This window comes from Vespa mandarinia, chromosome 5 (assembly GCF_050613455.1).
Source record: "Vespa mandarinia isolate Hongniang chromosome 5, ASM5061345v1, whole genome shotgun sequence".
NCBI lineage: Eukaryota > Metazoa > Arthropoda > Insecta > Hymenoptera > Vespidae > Vespa > Vespa mandarinia.
Window position 1 is genome coordinate 1,292,576 of NC_140814.1, and position 15,264 is coordinate 1,307,839.

The window sequence follows — 15,264 nt, forward strand, 5'->3', positions numbered from 1 at the left end:
AGTTTCATTTATAACGTAATGTGATTTAACACGATCGCTTTCCTTAAGATCTGGTATATTTTCCCCAAATGTGAAGCATGAATACAGATGCGATGAACAAGAGGGACATGACGAGTACTGGCACTGGACCTCTAAACAAAGAAACATATATATTATACATTTTATAAGCTTTAGTAATTATCAATAAAAGATATTTATTCCAAACATACGAGCAATAATTATAAAGAAGAAAAGCATATTTATTTCTTTGAAAAATATACTTATATGTTATAACCAATCTGTAAAGTACAATAAGAATAACACAAAAGTAACTTACACTTTGATGCCAGGCGAATCATCTGTATAAAATCTCCACATACCACCAGAACTTGTACCAGTGTTTCTATTTCTAGATGAAGTAGCAGTGGCAGTTTTGCGTTGTCTGACAGTACCACTGCCACCTGCTCTAGGTGCTATAGCTTTACTGGGTGAACGACCCGCGGATCCAACCGATGTGGCACTAGGTGCGGCAGGCTTGAAATAAACAAAAATTTATCTATTAAAATCCTTTTCTTTGAAATCGATAAATATAAGAAAGGTATTTTCTGTTCGAATTGTATCACTCACCATTGTTATTTATGATAATTAAAGCTCTTTTCACCGAAAAGGTATTTATCACAGTATTAATTCTGTAATTAGCAAAACTCCAATTCTTTTTCGTCAAATATTTTAACGCATAAAAACTTTATAGGACGGATATATAACAAAAGAACTAGAAGTTTCGTAGCTCACTAAATGACTCCGTTTGGATCACTTTAAGACTACGTTTTGAACACTCGCTTCCGTCTGAAGTACACCGATTAACGACGTGTCATATGTATACGATACACGTGGTGCTTCTTTGACACGTCATCGGAATCGGCTATATTCGTCTTCTTCGTTGGTCGCGATACTTAATGCGAATTTTCATGAAAGCGTTTAAAATTCGACGTTTAAGGACGCTGATAATTGGGAATTCGTTTTCTTAATGTTATCTGAAATTGGCGCGAAATTCAAAACTCTTCTCTATTCTTTCGTCTATTAGGAGAATCGTTAAAATTGTAGTTTACGAATAAACTTAATATTCGGAAGAAGATGACGGGGAAAGTATCGAACGACGAAAATATTTTTAACAATTTCTTTGGTATTTTTTTTAATAACATCACGGTATTCATCTACAATTTGTGTGACAAAATAAAAAATATATAAATCAATATGAAATGTTGTATAATAGATTGAATCATAATGTAAAAGTTTATAAATTCGTTATGCAGAACACGGTATTTGTACCTTAATCATGTATATCAGGAGTTATGATACATACTCGCAAATATACTAACTGTGCCAACCATTTTGAAAAACAATGTTTATTAAAAGCTGGCTTCTTAAATCGTCGTATTGCCCCAGCATAAACTTCAGGTCAAATATTTTGGTTCTTTGGAAAAGTATTTCTACTTTAAAGAAGCAAATATATCGTGATGTATAAAAAATATATATACGAATATCAGTATATGTTCGTACTTAAAGTATAGCAATTTCATATTTAAAAATAAATAGGTGTGAATGATAATAGTATTAATTACTGTATGTATAGATATAGAAAACTTATTGTAAGCAATATATATACGTTAGTATCTACAACACAGAATTGCTTTCATCAAGATCTAAAAAAAGGTCTTTATGTATGTTGATGTATGTATGTATGTATGTATGAATGAATGTATGTATGTTGTATGCCAACACTAAAGAATAACATTTCTCATAACATTATATGCGAACTAATCTTAATATTTTGTTACAAATCAATTTTACTTTGTCACCAAAATAGTGGACCTAATTTTTAGCATTATGGGCTTTCTATTACATAGTTTTTTCCCACATACATTGTACCATATACAATAATTAATGTATTTTATGTTTGTGACTGAACTTTTATAGTTCTGATGTTCATAGACTAGTCTTCACAGTTATGGCTTAAAGTTTATATTTATGATGTAATGAGAAGCAGCGCATTTACAGTGCCTTTACTATTATAATTGGAAATAGAAAAGGAAGTCACGCGTTGGTGCAGGAACTTTTGTTCTTTTTTTTTTCACTTATAATATGCAATGTATCTGAAGTTAGTAGTAAAGTAAAAAAACATTATTTTTATGCTCGTATAAAAGTATTAAAAACTTTAAAATTTTAATTGGGAATAAAAATGAATTATTGATTTTTTTATGAAGCATTCTTGTGTTAATGTAGTTATACTACAAAAAAAAACATAGTTATCTTAATTTATGAAATGCTTAGAAATTCTGCTATTACATGCACCCTAATATTTCTTGTCTAATAAATCTCATATATTACTTAATCACATTCTTGTAAAATTGTAAGTCATAATAAAATTGTATTATAAGTATTTCCATCATATTTCTTGTAAACGATCTTTGAAATTGTCTCTCATAGTATAATAGGGATATTATAATTTTTATGTAGAAATTTCAAAATTGTTTAAAAATGCATTAAGTTCGTATTCTATTGAAACGCTTTGGCCTTTGTTTGTTCTGTTTCAGGCATATTTTTAATCGTGGATCATTGTATAAGATAATGCTCAAAACTTGTGTTCATAATTGTCTTACTTATAAAATTAAGTAGAATAAGATTAATATCTCTTGATATAATAACTTTTGTTGTATATTACTTAATTATAGTAATAAGAAATTTTTAATACGTTGAAAATTTGGCACCTTTTTAAGTTATGAAAATTCTTTAAAATTCTTTGTAAATTTTTTTTGTTTCATTATACTCATAGTATAATTCTAACGTTTTTTTAACGTATCAAATTCATACTGTTAATAACATTAATGGTGCACATCAGATAGTGTACATATAATTCATACTTTTCATCAATAACAATAAATTATAACAGGATGTTTATATAATCGCATTGATCTAATGGCTCGATATTGTATCCACAGTGCAGTCAAATTTAATTAATTTTATGCCTGATACTGAGACTTATTAACCATTAAAGTATTCATGATTATATAATATAACTAAATTATTGTTACCAAAAATAAAGTCTTTCGAAAACGGAAAACATCACATTGCACCGTGTCACTCAGTGATTTTAGTACATCTCATATGATGATGATTGATATTATAAAACAATTTTCACATTGTCAAAAATTGTTAAATTTGATCGTCAAAAGTTTTTTTATCGTACAGATAAAATCAATTGATACATTATCTTGAAAACACTGACCTTGATGAATTTTATGCCGTTGCTCATTATCTGACATTTATCTGACACGATGCTCAAATGAATCAGCTTTATCAAAATGAAATATGAAATAAATATTAGCTTTTATTTTTTGTTTGGTCCAACTTAAGTACTGGTTACACCTTTGCGGGCTACCAATAAATTTAATACTGGATGTTTCTTTATATAAGAAACAGCTTTTTTATGAGTAACCATCGTGAAATCATATCCATTGCACTGTAAAATTTTGTCATGCATTCTAAGACCGCTCTTAGCTGCTGGTGACCCTTCATGAACTTCAGTTACATATATACCCTGAAATAGTAACATTATTACAGAACTTAAATAACTATTATCTTTATAATTATTATTTGACAAAATATTATTATAATACATTATCTGTATAGCCTTGTGGACTTTTCCGAAAATCTTGATCTATTCCTCCTCCAATTTTAAAGCCACACTTCATAACTTCTTCTCCATTCTCATTAACTTCAGTTTCTTTATGTAAAGTTATAGGTATCTGTAGAAAAATAAATGTATCTTTTACATTTTTTATAACCATATATAGAAATAATGTTATAATACTTTTCTGCATTTTCTCTTCAGATTATAAAGTCTTCTTAGTAGATAAGATGTAAATAAAGGACATTATTCTAGAAGCCAAGTACTTGAATATGTAATGTAAATTTTTATACAATTAATTAATCTATCATAGGTATACTTTAAATAAACAAAATTATAATTCTGATAAAACTCACACTCAGGCATTCCATCGCAGTACCCGCTTGATGTTGAAAAGCCATTTTTGCGCACATAATGATGAATTTTGTTTTTATACTTGGTTCCGTTAAAAAAATTCGTCTAAATTTCGCGATGACACGAATCACACACGCCCTAAATACGTCAAAGTAATCAACGAGATGCAAACGAAAATAGAATTTAGATATTTTTGAACTTTTACCGCTTAAGTATCGACAACGCTACTTTATTTATTAGCTTTCATTCGTTTGTTTATCTAATTATGCATACAATGCATTTCCTGAGTAAGCTTAAGATATTAATTGAACTGTGTTAGTCGACATACGGTCTTATTCAGCGTAGTAAGAATATCGATGCACAATATTGCATTCTGTGTTGTCGTTTAGTAATCGCTTCTTTCGCTAGATGGCACCATAAAGAACGTTCAACCTTGTTTTGTTAGTCAATAATTTATAAAAAAACAATTTCGTCAAATAAATTATTAATACGTATCAAGGAGAATTTAAGAAACACTTTTTAAAATAAAAAAAAAATAAATTAAAAAATACAATTTACATATTATTCCAAAAAATTCTTTCAGATACCTCTTTATAATTTACAATATTATTGCAGATGGCGTTGCGATGTATAGTTTGAGCGCCAATTTTATCTGCGTAGTTGATCACTCGGCGCCATTTTAAGTTGGACTTAATAGAAAGTCGTCACAATATTTATTGCTCTTTTGTAAGTTAATTTTAATGTTAATAACATTCTCCGATAGCATAAATAATAATAATCATGTACCTTAGACGAATTATAAGAAATTTTGTTGAACGTAACTTTTAATTGCTCTTTGAAACATTAAACATGAATCTCAGTGATTAATTTCGAAAAACAGATTTTACAAAATTTATTCTATTATATCATTCTATACATTTATATATAGTATAATATATATTTATCATAAATTTCAGTAATCTTAAACTTATTAAAATTTATCCTAAACTTATTAAAATCATATATTCATAATTGTATTCGTTTTCGGTGATAATAGCACACACTTGATAATGGCACAAAGTATAAACAAACAATGTTTCTAACGTTGTTATCAAATCGATATATTATCGACTTACCTGGACTTTTACTTTCAGTTACAGTCGATCCTTGGTGTGGTAAACATTGTATTTTTATGCATACTACATAACACTCATCGCGTAAGTAAATACATATATACATATGTTGAATAAAACTACGTTTTCTTCGATCATTGTCATCATTGATATTTTACTGAAAGATATGAGATATAATTTTTCTTTCTTTCTTTTTTTTTTACAACAATCTTAATCCTTTCGTTACAGATATAATAAGAGATAGGTTAAAAAAAGAAAAATTTCGGAGAAGTGTTTCGTGTATAACTAGTTTTTATTCGTCCGTCATAGCTACGCTATGTCACAGATCTTTTTTTTATTTTTATTTTTGTTTTGTTTTCACGTTAGACGCGATCGTAATACGCATACAGGTATATGTACCCATATAGGATTTATTAAATGTGAAGTTTACAGTTTCGCTTTAGAGAAAAAAGGAAAAAAAGAAAAAACAGAAACAAAGAAAAGGAATTGAAGGACATTACATCGCTACGCATATCGTTCATGATAAATATTAAAATACGAAGGAATTCGTACGAAATCGAAATCGTCAATATGGAATCGTATCTACAAAGTACTTTCTAGAAAATAATAACAACATTCTTTCGTTATAGTATCTTATAATTAATCATTTATTATAATTGAGCACCATCTGCAGAGATGTCTGTGGTTCCTCTCGTCGTTCCCCTCGATAAAACTTAGCTTAATTTTCTTTCTTTTTTTTTTATTATTTTTTTTTATTTTATTTTTTATTTTAATCGATGTTTTCTTAATTTCTATTTATCATACATGGCGCTTTAAAACACGTAAGAGGCATACTCTGTAATACGCTACGATATGAAAGTTTTACGTTTAGGGAAGTCAATATTAGAAAACAAAAGACTTTTATACTCAAAGTATATCAAAGTTTAATACGATTTCGTTTTGGCGATCTTGGACGAGGATGAAGAGCGAATGAGGAAATCGTCTTATTTTTCGATATACTGAATATTATTCGCTGTATATTGTGTACATATCTATATAATATATAAATTGGTCGATAAAACTATCTCAAAGTATAGTATATCGAGAGTATATTATCAGACTTGTCGTTAAGAAAAAAGTAATAATATAAATAAATGAATAAATAAATAAATAAATAAATAAATAAATAAATAAATAAATAAATAAATAAATAAAATAAAAATAGGAGCACATACAGTTGATAGTACGCTTATAGATATACTAAGATATTTATAGATGAAAAGTTTCGAAAAAACGAAGGAACTGTAATTTTCATATACATACAGATATAATCTGCGTGTTTGAACATAAAATTTGTATAGTATCGACATTCAGGAGGATGTATTTTTTAATTCGATAAGTATCATTCACCCTGTCTTGTCGATTGATCTTTTATTTTATTTTTTATTTTTGGCAGTTTGTATTTTGTATTTATTACGCGCATTTGCGAGTCTTTTCTCTCTCTCTCTCTCTCTCTTTCTCTCTTCCTCTCTCTTTCTTACTCTTTCTCTTTCTCTTTTTCTTTTTTATGTTGTTTTTTCCTTTGTCTTTTTCGCAAAGCAAAGGATATACGTCATAAATAATACAGAGCATGCCTCCATTATTATAGAATGCGAATTCCTCACAGACGAGCAAATTTGAAGGATCCTTTGGCAGAAATGAACTAATAAGCGTAATTAGTTCGCCTCAGTCTCACTTTGTCGCAGCAATAAACCGAATATTTATATGTATATGTGTATATATATATATATATATATATATATGTATATTAAATATGTATAATTAATTGGCCATAATGTTGTGCAATGCTTTCGAAGTCGTTCATGTCGGTCGCTACAAATTCAATGGCATTTTTCAGTTTGATAAACTTTCACATATTCGTTTTATGAGTTATTATTTTTTGTCTTTCTTTTTTTTTTTTTAATTTCTTTTTTTTTCTTTTCAAGACACTATATATATGTATACGCTTGACAGTTCACATAGACTCGTAGGATCCTATTCGTTTTGTATGTACATACATACAAAGATAGAAGTACTATCGATACGCCTACAAATTACCTTTGACATGATCATGATCGTTTTGTTCGTTCGTTTCGTTTCATTTCTTCTTTCTTTCTTTCGCTTCATTTTTTTTTGTTTCTTTCTTTTCTTTTTATAACAAAGTTCATAATCGGAAATTAACGTAATCGGTTAGCATTCAGATTTTCTTTTTATTTTATGAGAGTCATTCATCGTGAAGAATGCTAAGAAACAAAATTCAAATCGTAAAGTGAAAGTCGCATTAAGAGAAATTCACAAGTGCATTATCGTCTTTCTTGCTTGCTTTTTTTTTTTATTTGTCTTTCTCTTTCTCTTTCTTTTTTCCGTGTCTATTGCGTTCGAAAATTTGTCATATTTATTTTCTTTCTTTCTTTTTTTATTTACACTTTAGCTTTACCTTAACTCGACGATTATATTATTATCATCAATCTTTCTAGCTTCGTCTTAACGCCATGACGAGTATTGTGTTATTAAATAATCGATATATCTTTTACATTCGTCTTTTTGTGGCAGTAAAAACGAAGAAACGCGATAAAACTATACAGAATTCAGACATATGAATATATCGATATTTTATTATTATTATTATTATTATTATTATTATTATTATTATTATTATTATTATTATTATTATTATTATTATTATTATTAATATTATTATTATTATTATTATTATTTTTATTATTATTATTGTAATTATTATTATTATTGTAATAGCGTAATTTATAATTGTACAATAAAGAGATGGCCTGGCCATATCCTAACATCTACAGGACGCGTTCGATCGATCGATCGTCGTCATGAGGATGATAAACATATCATCGGTATACACATACATACATACATACATACACACACCCACCCACCCTCGCGTATATTTGGAAAAATTATTCTCCTGCGGATAGATTCGAGAAAATGAAAATTGATCTCGTCGCGCGATATATATAGTATATAACGGCGATGAAATATTAGACGATATATTATTTATGTTTATGCTTTTTTTATTTTTTTCTCTCCGTTTTTTCTTTTTCTTTTCTTTTTTCTCTTTTTCTTTTTTTTTTTAAATCGTTAGTAGCAAATGTAAATTACAAACAAAAGACAGTCTATTCATTTTTAAAGTCACCTTGATACTTTCCAGATCGCATTGCTCGTCTTAAGTATACTCGCGCATTTTAAATTCGCGCGTTCTTACTCATTTCGAATAGAGATTTACGTAAAATATATGTGTGTGTGTGTATGTGTGTGTGTGTGTGTGTGTGTGTGATGTATGTAGATTAAAAAATGTATCAACGTGACGGCAGTAATGATACGAAGATCGTCTTTTTTTAATTCTTTTTTTCTTTACCTCTCTCTCTCTCTCTAACTTTCTCTCTCTCTCTCTCTCTCTTTATCTCTCTTTCTCTCTCTCTTTTTCTTCTTTCTTTCTTTTTTTCTCTTGTTCTCACGTTGCAAATATAAACGGTCGAATTGCACTTGATTCGCACGTTGTCATACTTCTCTCTCTGTCTCTTTCTCTCTCTCTCTCTCTCTCTTTCTTTCCTTATTTCTTTCTTTCTTTCTTTCTTTTTTTTCTCACTCTCTCGAATTTTACGAACGATAATTAAAAAGTATTATCTTTTACATCGAAACTATACTATATTTTACTATCATCCGAGGGGGAATCGGAGAGACACCCGGCCGACGAATTATTTTTTTTCCTAAAGAAAGATGAAATTTCAACGATGATGATTCATCACATCGTCCCACGAAGATTCTTGGTCGTGCCAACGAATCTGGATCATACATGTATGGTGAACTCCTGTCTCTCTTGTTCCTTCCTTTGTTGGTACCTGCATCGTAGAAATAATTATTTCAAGGATCTATTTTATCATTAACATGTGTTATTAACGCACAAACAATATTGCGTGCACAATCAGCCTCGTGTAAATATGTATCATTGTGGGTTTAATTAGAGGATTTTATAAATAAAATTTAGGATCAGTAAGGATTTATTGCATAAAATTGGATCTGAACAAGTCAAAGGCATCGATCTTTGAAATAGTTTTGCACTTGCGATGATATAAGAAACGCAATGTAACAATTTTTTCTCTCTTTTTTTCCTCTTTTTTTTTCTTTTTTTTTTTTTCTTTTCCGATCGTTGGACGATCGATCAAGTGTGAAATACTATTGAAAGATCGAGAAGAGAAAGATAGAATTGTTATTTCTTAGCGAATATTTCATTTTGGCTAATTGTAATTATAATAACGCGACGCAATTCATATAAGCGAACTCGAATATAGAGAGATTTGACATCGTGTCAGCTTACTACGGTCTACGGAGGTTCGTGTCGATACCTAGCGAGCATAGTTTCGACGGCTTCAATTGGGAGTCTACCCAAGCTGCCGCCATGGCGGGCCCCGACGGACAGGCCCTGCCAATCACGCTCACGCTCATGATCACGATCACGGTCACGATCGCACTCCACGTCGCTCAATTCACGGCTGTCGCTGAACCCGCTTGGCGGCAACAGCGTCATGTCCTCCACCGAACTACGTATAACAGATCAGAAAAGGGGAAAAATGTGGAGAAAATTCTAAACGCAACGAGTTTGAAAAAAAGATTTTCTTTTTTTTTTATAGATAGAAAAAGAGAAAGAGAGAAAGAGAGAGAGAGAAAAAGAGAGAGAGAGAGAGAGAGAGAGAGAGAAAGAGAAATAAGAAAAAGAGAGAGAGAGAGAGAGAAACATAATTGGTAGTCGGTGGTATTGTTTTTTTTTTTTGCATTTTTTGTTCTTTCTTTTTTTTTTAGAATTGATGGCTGACCAGAATGGTCAAATACAGATGGCTGTATGTACGAGATAAGACTCCAAGGCGGGGTGCAACGACGTGAACCTAATTCGTGCTATTTTATTTTATTTTATTTTATTTTTTATTAGCGCGTGTTAGTAATGGAATGATGAATGATATGCGTATGCGTGAATGACGATTCTTTTTATCCTCGAGACTGCCTGCACGTTTTAATCTTATCGTTCAAGTTTTTCCTTTATGTTTTTTTTTTTTGCAATTTGTCATGATTAAAATAAAATAACGAGAAGAACGCGCAGGTTGAATCGAGGCTGAGGCTTGGACCGTGTTTCGTTTTTGTAACGGGAGACGTGGAAAACGATTGAATTTGTTTTTGTCGAGAGAAAAATTTCATTAAATGTTAAATGAATGGATTGATGCTTAGTACTTTCGTTGAAGTGATTAAGAAGAAGGAAAAAAAAACATAAAATAGAAAAGAAAAGTAATAGAATCGATAATATTTTTCCACATCTCCTTCGCATCGACATGAAACTTATGAGACCGTGAGAGATCAGGATCGAAGAGTCAGGAGTGAGTGCTAGTGGAAACAAACAAACCTTGGCTACCTGCGAGTGGACCGGCTCGGTTGTCGGCTTCGTCGTCTCGCGAGCGATGGTGAACCTTCGTTGTTAGATTCCGTGCTCGATTCCACACCTCGTGAAAATACATCTGCAAACGTTATTAATTCGTTATTATATATTGTTTTTTTCTCGATATTTTGAATTGAACTTCATAAAAATCCTGGAATTATCAAAATGATCTATCGAAAAAGTTTTATTCCTATTTTATGTAAATAATTTTTTTTTCTTTTAATTTAGAAATTATTTTAAAAGAAGATAATTATATTGAAAAATAATTTTTACGAAAATAAATTTTATTTATAAAATTAATAAAATTAATTTTTTCAAAAGAAAGTATTTAAAAATAATTTTCTACTTAAACCGAAAAATTCGTTAGTAAATCTAATATATTATTAAATAATTCAAAATAATTATTCTTATTAATATTGTAATTAAAAGATTACCTCTACAAGGTTTTACCGGCACTCTGTAACTAGGCCCGGCACATTCGCCACAAGGACTACCGGAAGTATCACTACCGGAACCTTGTCGACTCGAACGAAGTTTGCTCTCAGCTTCAGCGATGCTCGGGAAGTATCGTTGTTTATGCCACCTAGGAGTTTTGGACCTGTACGTGAAAGCAATACCAGAAGGAGGAACCAAAGAGAGAGAAAGAAGAGCCAGAAAAAAGAGAAAAAGATAGACAAAGACGAAGAGGAAGATGAAGACGAAGACGTATATGAAGACGAAAACGAAGATGAAGAAGGAAAAGAAGAAGAAGAAGAAGAAGAAGAAGAAGAAGAAGAAGAAGAAGAAGAAGAAGAAGAAGAAGAAAAAGAAAAAGAAGAAGAAAAAAAAGAAGAAGAAGGAAAAGGAGAAGGCGAAAGAGAAGAAGAAGGAGAAGAAGAAGAAGGAGGAAGTGTGGGATTGATTACCTTTCAAAATCTACGCTGGATCTTTCATAATCGATAGTATTGATGTCCTCATTCTCGAGATGACCAAATGTTTTAAATTGCATCGTATAATCTAACGTTGCTGTTGTCACAGAACGATTTTCTCTTCCTGGTACACTGAACGTTGCGTATGGGCTGATTTCATACATTTCTGCGAATAAAATATTGCATGTGATCTCATAAAAAAAAATCATTTCGTTTAAGTAAAGAAATAAAAAAATATTGAAAGAAATTTGATTAGAGTCAGAATATCATATAGTTAATGAGATCGTACCTGATCCATGATCATTCGATTTGTGATTTTCTTGTTTAACCGGCGAACTCGTGTATACTTGGTGATTACGTCTGTTGTCTCGTTCTGCCGTAGACTTTAGTTGCACCGTAGACATACAACTTGATAGATGGTGATGTTGTTGGTGTTGTTGTTGTTGCACCAAACCAAGTCCAGTTTGTTGCTGTTGTTGTTGACCAGGCAGAATCTCCCCCAGATAATTGGACCTAGAGAAGCATAGAGTTTATTTATTATTGTAATTATTCTTCCTGCGAAAGATACATGGTTTCATTGGTATTCACCTGCCGCTACGTTTGAGCATGACATATCCTAGGATGATAGCTGATATGATGAGGATGATAGCACAGACTAATGGTACGACGACATAGAGTACTTTGTGGTTTGGTATACTCTTCTTTACATCGTCTTCCATGATCAGATCATTTGGTGGTCCAATACTTACTCCACTTAACGTAGTCGTCGCAAATTCCATTTGAGTTTGCGTAGATCCAGCATCGTTATGTGCAGTTAAACGCAAGCTATACCATGAGGCAGTTTTTAAATCTCTTATTACAAGATTTTCGGTAGCCCTACTAGCTACTAGGATCCATAATTCGGTATTAATACGTCTACGATATTCAACAGTGTAGTATTGAATCGGACATCCTCCGGTTGGCCAGGATAATAAGTTTAGTTTTACGGAAGTTCCATTCGCTGAGATGATATCTCGTTCTTTCGGTAGCAAAGGAGCTAAAATGATGTTAAGTGATGAAGAATACGTAAAATTTGTTGTATTTCTTATAAGATATAATTTTGTACCAGTTCCTTTAGTTGTTGCACTTATCAATGAACTTGGATCTCCAGTGCCAACACGATTATGAGCAGTTAGATGAGCCAGATATGATGATCCACATTTTAAGCCGGTTAGTATGAACTCGGTTTGTTCCGGAGATAATGCGATTTCTTCCCAACCACCTTGATCTCTCTTGTAACTTAACACATATCCTATGGATAACGAATATACGTTTTATTTGATTTCTTTTATTTGATATTTTTAAACCGGTTATTTTTTTTTTAAACGATACCTTGAATAGTAGCACCACCATTGTCAGGATGATTCCATCGAAGTCTTATGCTATTTGTTGTTGTATACTGAAGTTCCAAGGTTGGTGATCTCGGTGGCATGACCACTACTAATGTGTAAGTTATAGAATCTTCACCAAATTGATTATTAGCAGAGCAAGAATAATTTCCAGCTACAGATTGTTCTAGCGCTAAAATGCGAAATAATTAATGTCGTTTTTTACGATTTGTTGATTTTAAACTTGTCAATTAGTATTTTAATAACAGACCACATATATGGAGATGACCATCAGGCGTATATTCGTAGTGCCTGCCAGTTGATACTTGACCATTTCTGTAAGTCCAAATTGGGCGCGGTGTAGGATTGCCAACAACCAAACAAGATAACGTGATTGATGATTTGACAGCCCTTCTTAAGAGTTGCGAAAACGAAGCTACTCTTGCAGGTGCTCTGGTATTTGTCGTTTGCGTTACTATAGTAGTTGCTTCCCCTTCTCCAAGGCCAGTCGTTGCGGATACCCAGAATTCGTATAGCTGTCTAAAATGTATCAAACATTATACGGAAAATTATGCGTTTGAATGTTAAATGAATTATTTAAGTTTTGTGATTAGCACCTTTCAACTAGACCACGTAACTCCATGGTAAGAGTATCAGTTGGTGATGATGGAGGTTCATGCATAGTATGAGTATTGTGATTACTGGAACCAGCTTCTCTGCTGTAAATGGTGTACTTGGATACATTGCCATTAGGTTGTAAAGGTGGTAACCATGATACCAGTATACTTTCTGCAGTTAATGCTAAAGCTTTGATGCCTGCTGGAGGTCCAGGAACTGTTGATTAGAAAACATGTCAATTTCATGTCGGATATTATCGTTAAAATATATATTGATATAGTTTACCATCTTCTTCTGTCATACAATAAATTGGTTGGCTCAATACACCATCGCCAGCTCCCGTGTATGCCAGTACTCTGATCGAGTAGTTCGTATATTTATACAAGGTGTGCAGATAAGTTTCTATGCTTGATGTTCGTTTTACTTCACCCACCGTTGAAATATCCACTGAAGAAATGATATAATTAATGATTTAGTTTAAAAATTTTTTACTTTTTAAAATTGTCATTTCCTTTGGATCACTCACTGTTATCAGTAGGCACTGGTCTGTAATAAACTTTATATCCTTGAATAATTCCACCATGTTGATGAGGAGGTGGTGCGTTCCAAGATACTTTAACGGATTGAGAAGACAATGCAACGCATGTGACTTGTGTAGGAGGTGTTTCTGGCACTATGTTAGATTCGATCAATTTTAGCTTAAATTTTTTGATCCATTATATTTCTATTTTTGTTAACATTTTATTTCGGATACTTTACCTCCTTCCTGAGTAGTTCCAACTATAGGCGCACTACTCGGGCCACTAGCTATGCTATTGAAAGCCCTGATTGATATGTCATACTTGGTAAATTTTCTCAGACCAGTGAGCTGTACTTTCGTGGTTGCCCAGCCATTCACCGTAAGGCTTTTGCTTTGATTTACACCCGATGTCGAGGATGAATGTTCCGACCAAGTTACTATGTAGCCCAAAAGGTCTCCATTACATGATTCCTTAGGAGGTGGCTAGAAAGATATCCTAAGATTAGAATATTTTACTTAAATGTTTTGAAAAGATTTCATGTTAAATACTTACTTGCCAGCTAACTACAAGCTCTCCAGGTCCTGCCGATTGTACTTTGATATTTTGTGGAGGTTCAGTAGGTGCTGTTTTAAAGATAAATAACATGTAATATTAGGGAATAAATTGTTATTATTTATCTTTTGTTTTTCAAATAATCGATATTTTTGTTGTTCGCATACCTTCTTCTTGAGTCTTAGCTACTACAGGTTCAGTAGGAGCACTAGCATCGATAGAATTTATTGCGAATACTCGAAAAGTATAGGTGACTGCGGGATGAAGACCACCGACCAGAGCTACCTCTTGATCGTCGCTCGTTGTTTCAAACGGTGACAGGCCTATCGAACAAGTATTTTGTGTACAATAAATTGTACACAAAGAGATACGTGATAAAACAGATAGATACCATTTTGCGTTGGATGTATAGCATTGCTTGCAATGTTAGGATTTCCTGGTGAGTAAGAAACATTGTGAGTTTTCGCAGGATTCCAATCGTCGTTTATACCATGACTAAGAGATCGATATTGTATGACGTAATTTCTTATAGGACTATTTCCATCAAAAGCCTTTTTCCATAATAATCTTATAGATCGTGATCCAATTTCTATGACTTCAAGAGAAGCAGGTGGATCGGGTCTCTCTGTTCAATAGACATAAATGGATTTTTATTTTCTTGACTCATTATAAGAATAATTTGATTTAAAGAAAAA

The 15,264-nt window shown here is 31.8% G+C and overlaps 3 protein-coding genes and 1 long non-coding RNA gene across 5 annotated transcripts in view; 1 reads left to right on the forward strand and 3 right to left on the reverse strand.

Moving 5' to 3' along the window:
- Positions 1 to 2: 2 nt before the first annotated feature.
- Positions 3 to 848, reverse strand: Sec61beta (Sec61 translocon subunit beta). The gene is made up of 3 exons (XM_035881124.2): positions 607 to 848; positions 317 to 513; positions 3 to 131 (listed from the first exon to the last, which is right to left on the reverse strand). Exons 1-3 carry the CDS (start codon positions 607 to 609, stop codon positions 44 to 46), a joined length of 288 nt encoding a protein of 95 aa, XP_035737017.1. The 5' UTR covers positions 610 to 848; the 3' UTR covers positions 3 to 43.
- Positions 849 to 1,150: 302 nt separating this feature from the next.
- LOC118448179 (tax1-binding protein 3 homolog) lies at positions 1,151 to 4,405 on the reverse strand. The gene is made up of 4 exons (XM_035881123.2): positions 4,227 to 4,405; positions 4,024 to 4,159; positions 3,657 to 3,785; positions 1,151 to 3,577 (listed from the first exon to the last, which is right to left on the reverse strand). Exons 2-4 carry the CDS (start codon positions 4,078 to 4,080, stop codon positions 3,389 to 3,391), a joined length of 375 nt encoding a protein of 124 aa, XP_035737016.1. The 5' UTR covers positions 4,081 to 4,159; positions 4,227 to 4,405; the 3' UTR covers positions 1,151 to 3,388.
- A 285-nt stretch (positions 4,406 to 4,690) lies between these two features.
- LOC118448153 (uncharacterized) lies at positions 4,691 to 11,314 on the forward strand. 2 transcript variants are annotated; one of them, XR_004840123.2, is made up of 3 exons: positions 4,691 to 4,747; positions 5,155 to 5,217; positions 11,071 to 11,314. It is a non-coding gene; the product is annotated as an uncharacterized LOC118448153 (long non-coding RNA). The 2 variants fall into 2 exon arrangements; XR_004840120.2 differs by lacking the exon at positions 11,071 to 11,314 and adding an exon at positions 9,979 to 10,684.
- The window catches only part of Dscam3 (Down syndrome cell adhesion molecule 3), a 125,759-nt gene continuing 119,190 nt past the window's right edge, over positions 8,696 to 15,264 (reverse strand). Inside the window, exons 15-31 of the mRNA XM_035881005.2 lie at positions 14,961 to 15,194; positions 14,737 to 14,892; positions 14,570 to 14,640; positions 14,256 to 14,499; positions 14,023 to 14,169; positions 13,782 to 13,943; positions 13,496 to 13,712; positions 13,150 to 13,418; positions 12,883 to 13,071; positions 12,617 to 12,802; positions 12,100 to 12,547; positions 11,801 to 12,024; positions 11,509 to 11,677; positions 11,038 to 11,201; positions 10,580 to 10,682; positions 9,525 to 9,719; positions 8,696 to 9,020 (exon numbers count right to left, since the gene is read on the reverse strand). Of these exons, the coding sequence (XP_035736898.2) occupies positions 8,969 to 9,020; positions 9,525 to 9,719; positions 10,580 to 10,682; positions 11,038 to 11,201; positions 11,509 to 11,677; positions 11,801 to 12,024; positions 12,100 to 12,547; positions 12,617 to 12,802; positions 12,883 to 13,071; positions 13,150 to 13,418; positions 13,496 to 13,712; positions 13,782 to 13,943; positions 14,023 to 14,169; positions 14,256 to 14,499; positions 14,570 to 14,640; positions 14,737 to 14,892; positions 14,961 to 15,194 (3,230 nt within the window). The 3' untranslated portion in view covers positions 8,696 to 8,968. The remainder of the gene's footprint in view (positions 9,021 to 9,524; positions 9,720 to 10,579; positions 10,683 to 11,037; positions 11,202 to 11,508; positions 11,678 to 11,800; positions 12,025 to 12,099; positions 12,548 to 12,616; positions 12,803 to 12,882; positions 13,072 to 13,149; positions 13,419 to 13,495; positions 13,713 to 13,781; positions 13,944 to 14,022; positions 14,170 to 14,255; positions 14,500 to 14,569; positions 14,641 to 14,736; positions 14,893 to 14,960; positions 15,195 to 15,264) is intronic.